General features: G+C 50.2%; 2 protein-coding genes across 18 annotated transcripts in view; both read left to right on the forward strand.

The window, feature by feature from the left end:
• The window catches only part of CACNA1B (calcium voltage-gated channel subunit alpha1 B), a 505,831-nt gene extending 501,348 nt beyond the window's left edge, over positions 1 to 4,483 (forward strand). For 13 of the 15 annotated variants that reach the window (XM_043498957.1, XM_043498961.1, XM_043498962.1 and 10 more), the window contains one exon: positions 2,217 to 4,483. In XM_043498957.1, the coding sequence (XP_043354892.1) occupies positions 2,217 to 2,234 (18 nt within the window). In that variant the 3' untranslated portion in view covers positions 2,235 to 4,483. The remainder of the gene's footprint in view (positions 1 to 2,216) is intronic. The other 2 variants (XM_038374486.2, XM_038374490.2) reach the window with 1 other exon arrangement.
• An 8,135-nt stretch (positions 4,484 to 12,618) lies between these two features.
• The window catches only part of COL27A1 (collagen type XXVII alpha 1 chain), a 256,258-nt gene continuing 249,843 nt past the window's right edge, over positions 12,619 to 19,033 (forward strand). For 2 of the 3 annotated variants that reach the window (XM_038374877.2, XM_043498970.1), the window contains exon 1: positions 12,634 to 12,755. In XM_038374877.2, coding sequence (XP_038230805.1) covers positions 12,641 to 12,755 — 115 coding nt within the window. In that variant the 5' untranslated portion in view covers positions 12,634 to 12,640. Of the gene's footprint in view, positions 12,756 to 19,033 lie in introns of all 3 variants that reach the window. The other variant, XM_038374879.2, reaches the window with a different exon arrangement.

Below are 19,033 nucleotides of genomic sequence, written 5' to 3' on the forward strand. Positions count from 1 at the left end.
ATTAGTGACAAAAACTAGACACAGTATTCTAGCTGATGCCCAACCAGCGCCGAGTAGAGTGATACAATCACCTTCTGTGACTTGCATGCTATGCCTCTGTTAATGCAACCTGAAATCGCATTTGCTTCTTTTGCAACAGCATCGCATTGTTGACTCATGTTGAGGTTGTGATCCACCACAGCAGTGCTGTCACCAAGCCAGTTATCCCCCATTCTGTATTTGTGCATTTGGTTTTTCTTCCCTCAGTGTAGCACCTCACATTTGTCTTTGTTGAATTTTGTGGTCTGTAGCCCAGTTCTCCAATTTATCAAGATCCTTCTGAATTTTAGCTCTGTCCTCCAAAGTGTTGGCAACTGTCCCTAGCTTTGTCTCGTCTGCACATTTGATCAGTACACTCTCTATTCCTACATCCAAGTCATTAACAAAGATGTCAAACAACACCCGGCCCAGAACAGATCCCCGTGGAACCCCACTTGAGATCTCCCTCCAATCTGACATCATTCTATTAATAGTTACTTTTTGTTTTCAGTTGTATAACCAATTGTATATCCACTTAATGGTAGTTCCGCAGAACCCACATTTCTCCAGCTAACTTAATAGAATATCCTGTGGGACTGTGTCAAAAGCCTTGCTGAAGTCCAGGTATGTTCTGTCCACTGCATTCCTCATATCCCCCAAACTAGTTACCCTGTCAAAGAAGGAAATCAAGCTGGTTTGGCATGATTTGTTCTTAGTAAATCCATGTTGGCTGCTAGTGATCACCCCTTCATCCTCCAAATATTTGCAAATTGAAGGTTTTATACATTGCTGTAGTTCTTTCCAGGTATCAAAGTCAGGCTGACTGGTTTATAGTTCCCCCGCTCCTTCCTTTTCCAAAGATGGGCACTGCATTAGCCCTTTTCCAGTCTTCCAGGACTTCTCCTGTCATCCAAGAGTTTGTAAATATTATTGCCAGTGGGTGGTTCTGAGACTTCTTCAGCTAATTCCTTCAGCACCCTGGATGAATAGCATCAGGCTCTGTGAGTTGAATTCATTAAAATTGGTCAGAAGATCTCTGATGTGTTCTTTACTTATCCTGATCTGCCATCCCTTCCCCTTTATTGTCTATGGTAACTTCACTATATATAAGACTAAAGCTGCTATCTTCCACTGCCCCTCAATTCATCTACAAAAATGTAATGGAAAAAATGTATATGGCAGAACAAGAACTAGAATGACCCTGATAGTTATATATATATATAAACTAACATAAACTAAGAGCTTCATTTCCAAAGCTAAGGGTGCTGTCAGATTGTTTCAACCAAACAAGAAATAAATGTTTGTAAAAATACTTCAGAAATTCATATTCTTGCAAATAAACAGCAACACCAGGGCCTGACTCTCCTCTTCCTCCCACCAATTTTACAACCAGCATAACTCTGTTGATTTCTACAAAGTGACTCACAGTCTATAAGAGCATAATTCACCAACAATGTGAAACTGGACCTGTTGTACTCTGCCATCCAACTTGAGACCCCAAAAAGTAAATGCACAGCATAAATAGTGAAAAGTAATAGATCTTTAAGTGTTCTCTGTAATGATCCCAGGTGTTTTAGACTCAAGCTGGTCAAAACATTTCATCTGTGTGTGTGTGTGATGAAAAATGGCTTTTTAAATTTCAACAGAAATATTCATCACACTACAAAAAATCCAAATATTTTCAGTTTCAACAGAAAATCAAAACATTGACAATATTCAGTTGTCAAAAACCTGAAGAAGACTGCAAAAGTTAAAAAAAAAAAATGAAAGATTTTAGGGAGGGTTTCCATTTGTTTTGTGGAAAATAATAAACCTTTTCCTACTGGCTCCATTGAATAGCCCAGGTAAGGAGCTGGGAAAGAATATGATTGATGTACATGCCTTTTCTCTGGACAATGTCCCTTTCTGTTGGAAGCCGTCTGCTGGTTTGCATCCTACTACGCTCTGATTGTTTCTGTTCTGATTATCGCTCACGGCACTTTTCCAACTCTTTACATCTCTGTTTAATTGCTTCTCTATAACCTCCTTCCCCTGACTGTGCTTGTCCTAAACTCTCTTTTTTTCATTTTTCTTCTCCCTCTTGTGTTTGTCTCTCCCTCCTGTCGCTTTGTCCTTCTGTTTTTTACCCACGTGCCTTTGTGTCTGTCTGGTGTTTCCTTTTTTATTTTTGATTTGCTGTGTTTCCAATTTTCATGTAGGGTCAGTGGTTCAGTTAATGGGAGCCCCTTGCTGTCGACATCTGGTTGCTAGCACCCCGTGCCGGTGGGCGGAAGGCAGCTCCCGCAGACTCCGCTGACCCTCCCGCCCCAGCATCACTTCCAAGACCGCCAACTCCTCACCCGTGCACTTCACCAGTTTCCAAACCAGCCTGCCCACTTTCTCCCCGGGAACGCCTGAGCCGAGGTTGTCTGAGCATAATGCGTTACTGCATGGGACTCTCAGAGCCACCTCGCTACCCGGTGGCCGCATTGGTTCTGACCCCTACCTTGGACAACCAGCCGACGACAGTGACCAGCCGTACCGTGTCAATGCCGAGGACACGCTCACCTTTGAGGAGGCTGTCGCCACCAATTCGGAGGTCCTCAAGGACTTCTTACGTCCTCATCTTGACTTCCCAGTCTCATCAAAATCCGCAGGGTTCCCAACGCTACCACTACGCATGGGGCCTCAGCTCAGGCCTGGGACATGCGCCGAGCACGTAGCTATATACCATGAAGCTGATGAGGACGACTGGTGCTAGCACAAAGGCAAAGCCTTGCGGTGTACGCGTTTGGAATCGATGAGTTTTATCATCTGGATGGCTGGTGCTCAGACACACATGATGACAGGGTCACGGGGTGGGGGGGAGAAGAACAGCCGCTGGCGGAACTGCTCCAAACCCGACGCCATCTGAGATGCTCGTTCAGCCTCTGTCTTTTCTTTCTATCTTCTTTTTCCCCCCCTTTTGCACTAGACAAATAAATAAAAATTAATTGACGATCATTATTGTGGAGGGAGTGCTCTCTCTCTCTCTCTCTCTCTCTCTCTCACCTGCCTACTGCCTTGTCCTAGTTAAATGACATATACCAGATGCCAAATCTGCAATGTATGCACAGAGCTGTGCGAAGGTCTGAACTTGACAGCAGAAAAAGGACTGCGATCCATAGTTTTTGTTGGGTGGTGGTTTGTTTAATTTTCTGGTCAGAGCAGGTGTCGGGGATGGAAATTGACACTCTTGTTCAAAATTGAACCTGTATTTTATCTCATTCAAACATTAAGAGGAAGAGAGCTGCCTAATGCACTGGGAAAGGAGAAACCCAGATCAGAACGGGGGACAATCCTTTGACTCAGTGTTCAACAACAGCAATCATTTTCAATGGAGCCAGTAACAAACCTTCAGGCTGATAAAGCACTGTGTCGTCCGTGACTCTCTGCTTCGACACGCTGCTCTGTGGATTTATTTTATTTTATTTTTCCACGTCAAGTCCTTCACACTGACACCCAATAAAGCTACTTTGTAAGGACTGTTTCCTTGCTGCTGGGACTTTCGTTTCTGTCTCCCCCATCTCCTGTCAACTGCAACATGCCCTCAATGTTTTGTCTTGTTTACAATATAAGCTTGATTTAGCAAAAAAAATAAAAAAGAAGAAGAAAAAAAGAAAAGAAAAAAATGGGCAGTGGAAAGGAGAAAAGGAATTGGTTTTATATCAAGCTATTAGATAGAACTTTAACTTTTCATTGTGTGCGTTTTTGTAAATTATACAGTAAAAAAAGAAAAAACAAGAAGAAAAAACTTTATGTAGAGAATTAGTCCAATTGTCATTCCAGGTCCCACTGTTTCTATTGAATGCTCCAGTTGTTCACTACTAAGTGCCTAGCCTTTGAAATCTCTCACAGCGATGATGCTCCCTCTTGCTTCAACGCATCAGAACTTGAGAAAGTGGCGGGGGCGGGGGAGGAGAAAGGGAGAGGAAGAGCCTGTAAGATCTGTTTGTCTCAGATATCTACTGTGCATACAATGCCACATGTATGTTTTCTGAACAGGTGTTTTCAAGTAGCCATGTTGGAAACTTCAAAGGGGAGGGTAAAAATATTTTTAAATAATTTTGTTAATGAGTGGGAGGAGAATGATCAGGGCAAATAAATCGGCCTTTTCTTGTCGAATAGAATTTCGGATCCTGCAGGAGAAATGCAGGTAAAAGTGCAGCATCAGCAGCAATGCTTTTAAAGAAAAAAAAAAGAGAGACTTTCACACTGCATGTCTAGTCTTAACTTGGTTGTGAAAGCTCTGACGTTTCATGGTGCATAGTTCGTGTTGAGGGCGGTTGGAGAGAGCCTTGTTATTATTGCCTGGTGAAAAAAAAAATCTGACTCTCAGGGATGAGATTTCTGTATTTTTATGTTAGATCATTTCCTTTTTGTGCGTGAGTGCGGATTTCTGCGTTTGGAGTCTGGGGAGAAGACAATGACAAGAAGGCAGGGGAAAGTGTTAAAGAAAAAGATTGACAGACCTTCCATTGATGGGCTGGAAGAACTGCTCTGTGGCCTTTGTTGGACGTGCTGCAGTCAGGGGTTTGACATGGCACATTGGGAGAAGGGGTGAGGGAGGAGGAGAAGGAAAACCCAGCAATGCCAAACAACAAAAGAGGCATTGGTCAGAATGCTGGCAGGGAGTAGGCCTGAGATAGTGACCAGGCCATAGGATACTAAGACTGTAGAATGAGCGTTGTACTTGGAGAAGCAGCAATCCTGATGGGCCCGGTTTTGTTTTGAAGCTAAATTAGCAGGGGTATCACACGTTTTAGAAAATGGCTCAGAAGGCATCTATCACTATTGGAAAAGTCTCCAAAGGGGAGCAGGACAGGTGTCGGGTGGTTGTCCAATCTCCTCTAACCTTTACGTTGAAAAAAATTGAACCTTGTTTTGTTTTAGGAGCTTTGGCCAATCTCATCCCTGAATTCTGCTAAAAGATAACCAACTCATCTCTATTATATCTCTATAATCTGTGCACTTTGAGGAAAGGAAGTGCTTTAGCCGAGAGGTACATTATGGATAATGGATGTAATTTTTAATTGTAGGGCTATGCAACAAGATGACACTTAAGGAAACAAATCAAAACAAACAAACAAAAAGACCTTCATCCCTTCTGTAGCTTTACCTGCTGGATTTTCCTGTTTCAGGCTTCAGCATGATTGTGACCAAATGTTTCATACATTTTCCTTGTATGAAGGCACAAACACTTCCTTTGAAATTTTAAAGAAAACATTACTATTTTATTCCAAAAAGTAAAGGAGGAAAAAACTAGTATGGCTGATCAGTGCATGCAACCATTGTACCCACATTGGAAAGTAAAAGGGAATGTTCTCACTGTATTAATTTATTTTGTCTTTTCCTCCGCCCCTGCCTTTCCCCTTCCTGCATCATTTTAGATATTAAAAGCCACAATTTCATATAAATAAGATGGCTGGAATCTCATAGAAATAGATGGCATTGGATCATTTAAATTCTTATATAGTATAGACCACGAAGAAGAACATTGTTGACTGCTTCCCACTCTTCTCTCGGGGGGGTTTCTCCAAATGACAGTGACAGAAGAGCCTGACCACAGTTGTTCATAGCCCCATTTGCATATTTTTTACAGCCTGTGCGCTGTCTCTTAAACACACACACAATATTTCCCAGAATTCTCATAGTGAGTTGCCAACTTGAATTGCACCAACCAGTTTTCTGCATCCAGAACCAGTCTCGTAGTGGCTGTACTTTGAATAAGTAATGTTTGCATGTAAAATATATACATATATATATATATATATATATATAATATATATATATATATATATATATATATAAGTATGTGCATGGAAAATGTTTATCTTCGTACTTTTTTGATACAATGTATTCATCAGTTGTTAATTTTTAATTATATTTGATATAAATTGGGGGTTTGTTGCAAAACTTTATATTTAAAAAACAGTGTTAAAAATTATAAAAGTTCCAACCATGCAACACAACTGGAACTTTACCCAAAAAAAAAAAAAAGAAAAAGGTTCTGTGATTGCCTAGTTTGCTGCCTGAGTAATATTTATCAGCCAAACTTTGAATTCTGCAGTTGTTTCTACAATTACATTTTGTATGAAGCAAAGTCCTTGAATTAAAATAAAAACTTAGCAAAAAACGTACAGCTCCACAGGTGGTGTGTGCAGTGTGCATGATGAATGGGACACCGGTATCCCCGAGAGCATTGCTCCTTCTATTGATCTCACTAGGGAAGAGCCGTTATTATGAAATTTGCCTTTTCAATATGAGGAGTCCAAGATGCTAGTTACCACTGGTGGAATTTCATAGGGAGCAAGATTGCCTGAACCAATGGCTGGAAGTTGAAGCTAGACAAATTCCGACTGCAAGTAAGACACAAATTGATAACAATGAGAGTAATTACCCATTAGAACAATGTACCAAGTGTTGTGGTGGACTTTCCCCAAATGATTTTCTAAGAGATCTGCTCTAGGGATTATTTTGGGGCCGGTCTCTGGCCTGTATTGTATGGGAGGACAGACTAGATGGTCGCAATGATTCCCTCTGGGTTTGGAATCTGTTAATTGCCTAGACTGAATGCCATGAGTCATGGACCCTCTCTTTGGTTGTGTCCCCCTGCAGATGCTCATGTTTTAAAGGATCTGTTTGTGAATTCACCTAAATGAACTAAGGTTACAATTCTTGGAGTCCAATGTGCAGCGAAATTGCATTAGCCAGGTTGAATGTTGTAAGAAATTGATCTTATCTTTAGTTGTTCCCTGCAGATTGATAGATGCACATTTTTTACACATGCATGTTACTCTCACGAGCAGTGTTTGGCATTAACCCCTTAACTGCCGTGCTGAATCCACTGCTTCCCACAGCCAGCAACAGTCTCTGGTGATACTATTTCAAATGTACAGTCCAACTGAAAACAAACAGACCATCAAGAGGTCTGTTTGGCAGTGTAAGATGTTTACGTCACCTGCCTAATATACAGAGGTAACATATTGCACTTGTAAAACAGTTAATGAGAGCAGCTTGCATTTCCCTGGAGCTCGGCACTCATATTTAAGCAGAAGAAAAATCCAAGGAATGTTTGTAAATATAAATGAACATCCGCAACTCGCTTCTTTTGGCCACAGGACAAACTTCCTCCCTCACCACCAGAGAAATTGATGAAATGTTTAAAGCTCCCGGATCAGAATCAGACATTGTGCTCTTTCTGACAAGTCAAAAAGCAGTAAGTCACCTGATCTTATTCCCAGCATTGCAAAAACATTACACCTGAAAAGAAATGCAGAAAGGAGAATCGCTTGCATTTGTCAGTATTCTCTGGAGATCCAGATGTGGGCTTTTTAGGATTCACTCCATCTCTCCTCCCACACTGCCCACCTATTGTTAGTTATTATGGGTACTGGCAGCACCTTGAGCCCCCAAATGAGACCAGCACTTTGTGCTAGATGCTGTACATATATAGTAATAAATAATCCCTGCTCCCAAAATCTTATGATCTCCATTGATAAGACTGGCAGTGGAGTGGAAGTGGGAAATTATTTGGTTAGGGTCCTAGCGCAAGTAAATGGGAGGAACAGAACCACCTCTCTTGACTGCTGGCCTGAACCACTTGGCCTCTCCTTAGCAGTCCCAAATGTACAGGCTTTGGGGACAAGGAGAGCTTTGTTCTTCCAAACATGGTCAGAAGCGAGGGCTTCCCTCTGATCAATGTGTCTGACCATGAAGAAGGGGAAGATTTACCCACTGGCCCATTCCAGCAGTGGGGAGTCAATCTGTGCTCACTGCTCTTCCTACCTTTAAGGAAAAGTTCTGTAGAATTTCAGACACAAAGAACTTTTCTGCAGGCTTTGACTCCTCCTATAGAACTTACTGCATAAATCAGATCCCTATTATAGAAATCTGCATGTCCTATGGTTTAAGAGGAATTTCTACAGAACGGTATTGGCCTCATCCCTGGTATGTTCTTCCAGGGGATAAGAGCATGTACAACTGGCTGAGCATCTTTCCATGTGTAGTGATGGCTCCTGGATCGGCTGGCTGCTGGGACTGAGCCACGTCTCTCTGAATCTAAAAGCACACACCTCTGCTGCCTGAGCTAAAGAGCAAGGTCTCGGGATCAGAAGCTGTAGCAGACACATTAAACCTCTTACACAGTCTGGACACTAGATGGAGACATGGCTTTCCCCAGGGTTAGTGTGGGTTACCTATCCCTCCGGCCACGGGGAAGTCCTCCAGAGGTCCACAGTAGTTCAGATCCGTGTACTGACCACCACTTTTAACCATGCCCCTTGACAAGTCATCAGCAGGGATTGAACTTGACATTCTTAATATTTCTAAGATAAAAGAGCAACCTCCCCCACCTCCTATTGTTTAAAAATAATCCTTGCAGGCCTTCTTACATCATGAGGAAACAAAGGTGGTGAGGGTGGAGAGTATAATCCACTTTTTTTCCCTTTGCAGGTAATTCATATGTCTATAGTACAGGGAAATGCTGGATTATGACCCTTGATGAATTCATAACATGGGTTGTATTGTAACCCTCTATGTCCACTTGCATAAGGAGTCCATAGAGTTCTATAGACATCTGTGACTTACCCCTTCCAGTGACCTGCTTGAATTCATTCCTGTTGATCATTACAAAATTGATGGTACGTTATCTTTAATCCACTGCCACAGAATACAGTGAGAGGGTAATGTTTTCAAATGGGCCTAAGTAATAATACCCACCTCTTATATAGCACTTGTCATTGGTACATCTCAAAATGCTTTACAAAGGACAGCAGGATCCTTCTCCTCATTTTACAGATGGGGAAACTGAGGCACAGATAAATGACTTGACTTACACAAGGTCCCCCAGCAGGCCAGTGGCAGAGCCAGGACTAGAACTCAGGTCTTCTGAGGTCCACTAGGCCACACTGCCTCCCTAAATCCTGTATCTTAAATCTCTAAGGCTCATTTGAATAGTTTGCCTAGGTCACTGGTGAGAATGTGCCTAGAAATCTGCATGCAATACCTGGCACCTCAGATTGCAGGAAATGTGTTAATTGGAGGAAATCCAGAGAGGAGGAATAAAAAAAAAATGATGAAAGGACTGATTGTTTAGGGATTGATTTAGGAGGCAAGCTTTAAGTAGCTTGCGGGAAATGATGATTGAGATGTTGGGAGCAAACTTGTGTTGATGCAAATGGGGTGTTCTCTAGCAGGTAATCATTTCTCCCCATACCCATCTCATATTTCTGTGATTGTCTTGAGCCAGAAAATGTTCCTCCACCAATTCTTTTGTGTGCATATGTTTATTATTAGTCATTAGTTTCTAGTTGTGCTATCAGTACTGGGTGGCCCAAATAGCCATGGTCCCTGAGCAGTTACTAGTGCACAAATGCCAGAGACTTGAACTGACCCTGGAATAGCCATGGGGAGCATAAAATCTGTATTTCTCATCTAATGCGGTGGGAGGGAGTGGGTGTGTTTGGCTATGGGATTTGCCATTTAAGATGATTGCTTGTTTGAAAGGGTAACATTAAACTGAGCTCAAAAGACTGTTGCAGAGTAAATGCATTCATTTCACAAGGCTTTTTTTCCTCCTAAGTACAACAATGAGAAGGTAAAAGGCCTGACTGCAGTTGATTCTCACACAAAGCCTCCCACTCTATAGACAGTGGGAGATTTGCATGTGAACAGCGGGGTTGCATCCTTCAGCTAGTTACCCTGAAGGCTGGATGGATGTCTTACACCAGAAACCTGCTACAAAAGACCCATGGGGGAAATGCTACAGGAGCTTTCCAGATGGGCTGCTAGGACAGAAGGTTTCAGCCTTGAAAATCAATATGATTCAGTAACATCTGACAAAGGAAGGAAATGTCCTGACAAATAAAATTGTATACACTTTGTAAAGCAAACATCCTCTTGTGTCTTCGAAGTTTATTTCCTTGGTCAGCTGAGTAAGATGATGATGAAGTGAGCTGTAGCTCACAAAAGCTTATGCTCAAATAAATTTGTTAGTCTCTAAGGTGCCACAAGTACTCCTTTTATTTTTGCGAATACAGACTAACACGGCTGCTACTCTGAAACCTGAGTAAGATGGTGGCAGGATGCTGCCTTAGAAGGGGTAATCAGGGAATGAATATCAGTAGAAATAATAGAAGTGTAGGGCTAGGTGCAATCTTGAGAGTTCATCTATTCCATGCTCCCAGGCTCAGCCAGGACAAGTCAAACTAGGCCAGTCCTGACAGGTGTTTGTCTAGCCCTCCTCTTTAAAACCTCCAATGACAGCAAGTTCACAACTACCCTAGGTCACCTGTTCTACTGCTTAACTATCCTGAGATATTAGGAAAACCTAACTATAATGAGTAGCAACAGTTGCTCTTGCCGCCCCCATAACAAACAGGTGGAGAAGGTTGGGTTAATGGTTTAATGTTCCTGAACAAGGGTTCAGTCAAGACCTACTCAGGTCTGATTCTCCATTGCCATGTCATTGCATACACCTGAGCAAAGTGAGCATCAGTTGCTACCACTCTGCCTTGATAGCATTTTGCACAGGTGCAAGTAACTACCCAAGCTGCTGGACTGTGGAGAATCTGGCTGCTTATCTGTACAAACCTCTTCCTCTACAATCTTCGCATGTTCTGTTCCTCTGATACAGCCTGTGGTGCTCGCGAGTGGGAACGCTAGCCCAGATGGGATACGTGTGTTACCACCACCGGAAACCCACTGCGGTCAATGGGCATTTTCTATTATCTTCAGTGGCCTTTGGAGCAGGCCCTACGTTATCTAACCCTGTACAGAGTGGATCTGGAAATCAAGGTGGTTGAAAGTACCACTAATATACAGTCTATGCTTGCACTGGTAGTCATTGAACAGTTGCAGAGTTTGTGTAGTCAGTACCGAAGAGAAGCAGTGTATGGATCTGCAAAGCAGGGCTGCTTTCTCCTGACAGGGCCTCTCTTTGCAGGTGTAATCTGTAAACCCCTCTGTCTTTAGGAAAATGACTTGAATGCTTTCTGGCCACATTTAGATGAGGAAAAAGGTGATTTTAGTTTCACCTTGACAAACGAACATTAAACCTACAACTTGTTCTGTTCACACTAGGATTTTAACACATTTTAATTAACAGGTAAACCATGCCTCTTTTCCTAGTATAGACATGGCCTTTGACAGCAAAAGCCTTCAGGAAGCTGTCATCACACACCTCACTGGCAGCCCTTGGCACAGCTGGCGCAACTGTTGCGGCCCTGGAACAGCTGCAAGTAAGCAGGTGTTCGAGACAAGCTTGGTTGTTGATCAGTGCCATATTCACTGACACTAGGTTTGCAGAGGCAGGGGGTAAAGGGCATGGCTGTAAGAGGCAAGAGCTTAGAGGCCCTATGAAGAACTGCCTTGAGGAGAAGCAGCCTCCCCTCCGTCCCGTGCACCATTTCTGGGGATTCTGCACCCGGATCCACAAGCTGGGGACTCCAAAACAGGACCCCCAAGGGAGCCAGAATCCCACAGGTGGCTAGAGCCGTGAGCCTGTGGGGACCCTGCATCTCAGAGAGCTGGATAAACAGACCCCAACGGTAATGGGTGGGTAGCTTTTGTGCCCCCCCGGGCAAGTATTCTCCTCTCACCAGCAGCAAATGCAAGGGGAGTGGGGTTGGGTGTTTCATTCACTCATGAAGCCCCAGGCTGGGGAAAAGGGAGCTTGTGTCCCATTAACCTGCTCTGGCCCTGTCCATGTCTGTCCTTTTAGCTGCCTAGAGAGAAGGGGGTGGGTGAGGTAATCACTTGTAGGGGGCCAGCTTCTGCTGGTGGAGGGGACAAGCTTTGAGCTTCCTACTCTTTTCCTCTGGTCTTTTAACATGTGAAAGGCCATGACAGCAGCCGAGATTAGGGCTCCGCTGGGGGGAGGGGAGAGAAATGACCCATGCAGTGCCAGAAAGGGGGAAGGGGTCCCCATTAACCTGCACAGTGCCAAGCTGGGAGGGATGGATCCCCATTAACCTGTGTGGAGCCAAGCCGTGGGGGGTGGGATCCCCATTAACCCGTGCAGCCCCAGAAAGGGGGCGGGGGGCCCCATTAACTCATGCAGGGCCAGGCCGGGAGGGGCTCCTGTTAACCTGGGCCGTGCCAAGCCGGGAGGGGGGGATCCCCATTAACCCGTGTGGAGCCAAGGGGGGGGTGGGATCCCCATTAACCCGTGTGGAGCCAAGCGGGGGGGGGGGATCCCCATTAACCTGCGCAGTGCCAAGCCGGGAGGGGGGGATCCCCATTAACCCGTGCGCAGCCAAGCGGGGGGGGCTTGGGATCCCCATTAACCCGTGCAGCCCCAGAAAGGGGGCGGGGGGGCCCCATTAACTCATGCAGGGCCAGGCCGGGAGGGGCTCCCGTTAACCTGGGCCGTGCCAAGCCGCAGAGGGGGTCCCCCGAGGCCGGGGTGGGGGGCAGCTCCCCCCGGGCCGGGCTCCCGGGGAGCGGCCGGGCGGCGGTGGGCGGGGCGGGGCGGGGGGCTGTGCCTGTCCGGCCGGCCGGCGAAGGGGGGGGAGCCTGGCGGGCGGGGCTGAGGCCCACCCCCCACCCCCCGGCACTAGGGGAGCCGGCAGCGGGGCGGCGCTGCGGGCTCGGCGCAGGCAGCATGGGCTGCGGGGGGCTCTGGCGGCTGCTGCTGCCGCTGCTGCGCTACCTGGCGCCGGGCGCCGGGCGGATACAGGAGCAGGAGCCCTCCGAGCTGGGCTCCGCACTGCAGCCAGGTAGGGGGCGCCTGTGAAAGGGGGAGACGGGGGATGAGGGGACCGGGGGCGAGTGGGGGAGGAGTGTGAAGGGGGGCCGGGGGTGTGTAATGGGGGTGAAGGGGCGAGGGGGCCGGGGGCCAGTGAGGAGGGGCGGGGATGTGTGGGAGGGAGATGGGGGGTGGTGAAGGGGCCGGGATGGGGGGGGGAGATGGGGGGCTGGGAGTGAGTGAGGAGGAGCGGGGGGGGGGAGATGGGAGGTGGAGGGGCGGGGGGGCCGGGGCGAGTGAGGAGGGGCGGGGGTGGTGGTGAAGGGGCGGGGATGTGTGGGGGGCAGATGGGGGGGTGGTGAAGGGGTGGGGATGTGTGGGGGAGAGATGGGGGGCTGGGAGTGAGTGAGGAGGAGCGGGGGGGGAGATGGGAGGTGGAGGGGCGGGGGGGCTGGGAGTGAGTGAGGAGGGGCGGGGTGGTGGTGAAGGGGCCGGGATGGGGGGGGTGAAGGGGCGGGGATGTGGGGGGGCGATAGGGGGGCTGGGAGTGAGTGAGGAGGAGCGGGGGGGGGGAGATGGAAGATGGAGGGGTGGGGGGGCCGGAGGCGAGTGAGGAGGGGCGGGGGTGGTGGTGAAGGGCGGGGATGTGTGGGGGGCAGATGGGGGGGTGGTGAAGGGGTGGGGATGTGTGGGGGGGAGATGGGGGGCTGGGAGTGAGTGAGGAGGAGCGGGGGGGGAGATGGGAGGTGGAGGGGCGGGGGGGCCGGGCGAGTGAGTAGGGGCGGGGGTGGTGGTGAAGGGGCCGGGATGGGGGGGGTGGTGAAGGGGCGGGGATGTGTGGGGGGCAGATGGGGGGTGGTGAAGGGGCGGGGATGTGTGGGGGGAGATGGGGGGCTGGGAGTGAGTGAGGAGGAGCGGGGTGGTGGTGAAGGGGCGGTGGTGAAGGGGCCGGGATGGGGGGGGTGAAGGGGCCGGGATGGGGGGGGGAGATGGGGGGCTGGGAGTGAGTGAGGAGGAGCGGGGGGGGGAGATGGGAGGTGGAGGGGTGGGGGGGCCGGGGCGAGTGAGGAGGGGCGGGGGTGGTGGTGAAGGGCGGGAATGTGTGGGGGGCAGGTGGGGATGTGTGGGGGGGAGATGGGGGGCTGGGAGTGAGTGAGGAGGGCGGGGGGGGAGATGGGAGGTGGAGGGGCGGGGGGGCTGGGAGTGAGTGAGGAGGGCGGGGTGGTGGTGAAGGGGCGGGATGGGGGGGGTGAAGGGGCGGGGATGTGGGGGGGCGATAGGGGGGCTGGGAGTGAGTGAGGAGGAGCGGGGGGGGGGAGATGGAAGATGGAGGGGTGGGGGGGCCGGAGGCGAGTGAGGAGGGGCAGGGGTGGTGGTGAAGGGCGGGGATGTGTGGGGGGCAGATGGGGGGGTGGTGAAGGGGTGGGATGTGTGGGGGGGGAGATGGGGTGGCTGGGAGTGAGTGAGGAGGAGCGGGGGGGGAGATGGGAGGTGGAGGGGCGGGGGGGCCGGGCGAGTGAGTAGGGGCGGGGGTGGTGGTGAAGGGGCCGGGATGGGGGGGTGGTGAAGGGGCGGGGATGTGGGGGGGGCAGATGGGGGGTGGTGAAGGGGAGGGGATGTGTGGGGGGAGATGGGGGGCTGGGAGTGAATGAGGAAGGAGCGGGGTGGTGGTGAAGGGGCGGGGTGGTGAAGGGGCCGGGATGGGGGGGGTGTGAAGGGGCCGGATGGGGGGGGGAGATGGGGGGCTGGGATGTGAGTGAGGAGGAGCGGGGGGGGGAGATGGGAGGTGGAGGGGTGGGGGGGCCGGGGGCGAGTGAGGAGGGGCGGGGGGGGTGGTGGTGAAGGGCGGGAATGTGTGGGGGGCAGGTGGGGATGTGTGGGGGGGAGATGGGGGGCTGGGAGTGAGTGAGGAGGAGCGGGGGGGGGGAGATGGAAGGTGGAGGGGCTGGGGGGCCGGGGGCGAGTGAGTAGGGGCGGGGGTGGTGGTGAAGGGGCCGGGATGGGGGGGTGGTGAAGGGGCCGGGATGGGGGGGGGAGATGGGGGGCTGGGAGTGAGTGAGGAGGAGCGGGGGGGAAGATGGGAGGTGGAGTGGCGGGGGGGCCGGGGGCGAGTGAGTAGGGGCAGGGGTGGTGGTGAAGGGGCCGGGATGGGGGGGTGGTGAAGGGGCCGGGATGGGGGGGGGGAGATGGGGGGCTGGGAGTGAGTGAGGAGGAGCGGGGGGGGGGAGATGGAAGGTGGAGGGGCGGGGGGGCCGGGGGTGAGTGAGTAGGGGATGGGGTGGTGGTGAAGGGGCCGGGATGGGGGGGTGGTGAAGGGGCGGGGATGTGTGAGGGGGGAGATGGGGGGTGGTGAAGGGGCGGGGATGTGTGTGGGGGGAGATGGGGGGCTGGGAGTGAGTGAGGAGGAGCGGGGGGGGAGATGGAAGGTGGAGGGGCGGGGGGGCCGGGGGCGAGTGAGTAGGGGCGGGGGTGGTGGTGAAGGGGCCGGGATGGGGGGGTGGTGAAGGGGCCGGGATGGGGGGGGGAGATGGGGGGCTGGGAGTGAGTGAGGAGGAGCGGGGGGGGGGAGATGGAAGGTGGAGGGGCGGGGGGGCCGGGGGCGAGTGAGTAGGGGCGGGGGTGGTGGTGAAGGGGCCGGGATGGGGGGGTGGTGAAGGGGCGGGGATGTGTGAGGGGGGAGATGGGGGGTGGTGAAGGGGCGGGGATGTGTGTGGGGGGAGATGGGGGGCTGGGAGTGAGTGAGGAGGAGCGGGAGGGGGAATGAACCGGCCAGGGGGAGCAGGAGGGGGCTGTCCGGGAGTGCGCCTGTGGTCCCTTGCTGGGCTCCTGGCTGCAGGGAGGTCTCTAGCCCGGGATGCTGTTGCTTGGGGGAGCCCATCCCTTTCTGCTCCCCGCCTGCTCCATGGGAGGGTGGGGGAGACTCCTGCTCGCTGGGGCATCCCTGGGACCCTCCCAGGCTAGAGGGCACGTCCATCCTGGGTCTGCAAACAAACTACCTCAGCCTGGGGGCATTTCCCCCTTGTACCCCTCCAGCAGCAAGATGCTTCTCTGCTGGGGTTGTCCCTGGTCGCACCCAGCTGGCGCTTTAGCTTTCTTGGCACGAAGGTGCTCGGGTGTTTTGGGCTGGGTGTTGCTGGGGCAAGGCTTAGGAGACAGACCAGCAAGGGGTGGGAGGGAGCCTTTGAGACCTGCCTTGCAGCAATGGAGCCTGGCCAGGCTTTGCTGGGGATCCTGGGGGACAATCCTCGCTCATCCAGAGACCCCTTTAGCTCTGTGCCCCCTATCCTGCTGTGCTCTGGCTGGTCACTGGCCTTCCTGGACAATGTGGCTGCAAACTAACCCCAGGCTCTGATTCTGATTTGAGTCCAAGCCCCCCTTCTGTCAACACACAAACCAGTCTGACTCCAGACCTGGGTTTTAGGGCCTTGCTAGGGTGGGGGGTCAGAGCCCAAGTCTCGCATTCAAGCCTTGTCATTTTGAGTGTGGATGCGGGTCAAGCCGCAGACCCAAGTCAGGTCTGGGTAGCGCAGTGAGGGCGGGTTAGCACTGCTGGGATACTCTTGTCCAGCCATTTGTAAGCCCAGTTTACAATGCAGTGGGCATTGTGGGCTTGGAAACACTGAGTCTTCCAATAGGCAAGCCACTGACCCAGGTTTACAGTGTAGTGTAGAAATACGCTCAGGTCTTGTCTACTGAAAGTCGCATGTGTTTAAGTTAAATGGGGTTTTAAAAACTGACCTAGTTCAACTGGTGCAAACCTCCTTCAAGTCTAGTGTATATCGTTGAAATCGCTGCAGGGGTTTTCACCTAAGCTGCACCCAGCTAATTGCATCAGACCCTTTCCTTATGTGTATAGACAAGCTGCCTGTATTCTGGGGAGGAGCATTGCCCTGGTGCGCTGGTTACTCGCTGTACAGTCTAAACCACGTGAGGAGCTTAGGCAGTCTGTACTTCTGTACCGCTCTGTTAAGGAGCCAGTTACTTCAGAGACAGAGCAAGATGCATGGGAGGTGTCACTTTCTGTCCATATCCTTTGGGATAGCCATTCCCACCTTCCAAACTGGCTGGGGCTTTTCCCGTTTAAAGCACAATGAACATTTAAAGTCCCTGATTCCTCTGTGTGGCTGGGGTCTGGCTACAGGTCTGGTGCTCCCTGGGATGGAGCCACTGATAAGTGGTCTCCACTAGGATGCAATGTTAAACCAGGATTTACACTCCTTGGGAAACCAAGGTAGGAGGTGATGCGGTAACTGACAACAGTGCTTGGTCTTAAAGCTTTTCCTTATAAGTGGCCTGTTCTGTCTAGTTGCTGATGTGTTGCGTACCCTGCCCCTTTGGGCTGACTCTGTTTTAGAATCATAATGCAACACACCTGTATGAACTGCAGTGTGATGCAATGATGCAAAATGATGTGGGAGTGCTGGATATGGCTAGGGTGATTCTGTAATCACGCACCTGGGAATTGGTGCACATCCCCCTCCCTTGCCCCCAAACCTATCCATCAGACCAAAGAAACTCACACAGCTTTCTCTGAAGGAGAATATTTGGAAATCGTCTCTAGCTGCAAACAACATCAATCATAACTGGACAACGTAGAGCCAAACATCATGGGCAGGGTCCTGCTATATGGCTGGTCTTTTATTTCTTTTTCAGAGCTGCGAGGCTGGGGGTGGATAGGGGGCTTGGTGATCTGGGGCACTGACTAGCATTCCACAGATGTGGCTTCAAAAATTAGTCACAGGTGGAATGAACGTGGTGGTCTCTGTTTGATTCAATGAGCCTGTGTTGACATGAGAAGCTACACGAGCACTGTCAAAGTGCAACACAAAGGCTGAATGCTCAAGTCTGTAACTGGTTGGTACAATCCAGTCCTTACTTACTTTTTGTCCATCCACCAGGGATTCCAATCCCTTGGTCTAATCTAGCCCCCATGCCAGCTTGCTGAGAGTAGGGAAGTCTCTCACATGACAGTGCCCAGTGCTGGCTTCCAATGCTTTGTTTCGCTAGAGTTTAGCTCTTCTCCCAACCCTGCCGCTAAACTCAAGGGTGCCTGGGGCGGTTACCTGTGGCTGAGGGAGTTCACAGCGAGCGGACTTTGAAAGGGAAATACAATCCAAAGGGTGCAAATCTTCCCAAAGGGATGCAGTGTCATGAAATAGCCAGTGTTACTTTTCCCAGGGTGCAGACGAGGCAGTGAGAGCTGTGGTCATGCCTGAGGGAAGGATGGACTGAAAGTCTTAAATAAGCAGTGTGTCTAGTGGATAGGGCAGGGGACTTGGACCTTCCTCCAGTTTGAAGTTGATAAGCTCTGTGTGGTGGTAGACAACTGGGTGCGTTTAAGATGCAAAGGGGAAATCTTTTTTATTTTAACGTGAAGCTCTGTTTGTTGCTAAGGCGTTGTCTGTTATGCATCTTGTGGCAGCAGCTGGGAGCCTCTGCCTCTAGGGGTCCGTTTCCATCTGAGCTGGGAGGTGTGATTCATACCTGCACTAGTGCTGCTCAAGCTAGAGCAGTGATACTCAGACCTCAGTGGTTCAGGAGCAACATAAGAAATTAACATTACCCAAAAGAGCCACAGTCATGTGAATTCCTGGTTTCATTTACTGTAGTGCTATTCATATTTAAACAGTATAATTGGGAACTATTTAGTTTATATTTATTCTCACAGCAAATAAGTTAATAACTTTGTGCAAGTTGATCACTTAATTGGTTAACAACATAGTAAAAGCATCCTGACTGATTAATAATTAAATCACCCAGTGGTTTAATATCATGTGCTGCAAAGAGCTGCAGGAGACGCATGAAAGAGTCACTTGTGGCTCGCAAACTGCAGTCTGAGTATCGCTGAGCTAGAGCACAACCATAGCACAGTGTCTGTGGCAGCAGCTTGGGTTAGCGGCCTGACCTCATGGGTATGTATGTGGACAGCTAGCCCGAGCCGTTGCTGTGGGCACACAGTTTTTAGGTGCTCACTGGAGCAGAGCTAGTGCAGGTACATATGCACAAGCTGGGAATCATACCTCCTAGCTCAAATGTACACGTACTCCTAGCCATAGAGCCGAATCCCAGAGTGCTAGGTGCTGCACAAACACCAAACAAAGAGACTGTCCCTGCCCTAGGGAGCACACGCTTGGAATTCATTAGACAGATTTCAGCCTTGAGCATAGCCTAGGGTGACCAGATGTCCCAATTTTATAGGTCTTTTTTGATTTTTGGGTCTTTTTCTTATATATTACCCCCTGCCCCTGTCCCAATTTTTCACATTTGCTGTCTGGTCACCCTTGCGTAGTCTCACTGGTGTGAGCCCGT

The sequence above is a fragment of the Dermochelys coriacea genome, chromosome 16, assembly GCF_009764565.3.
Source record: "Dermochelys coriacea isolate rDerCor1 chromosome 16, rDerCor1.pri.v4, whole genome shotgun sequence".
NCBI classification, from domain to species: domain Eukaryota; kingdom Metazoa; phylum Chordata; order Testudines; family Dermochelyidae; genus Dermochelys; species Dermochelys coriacea.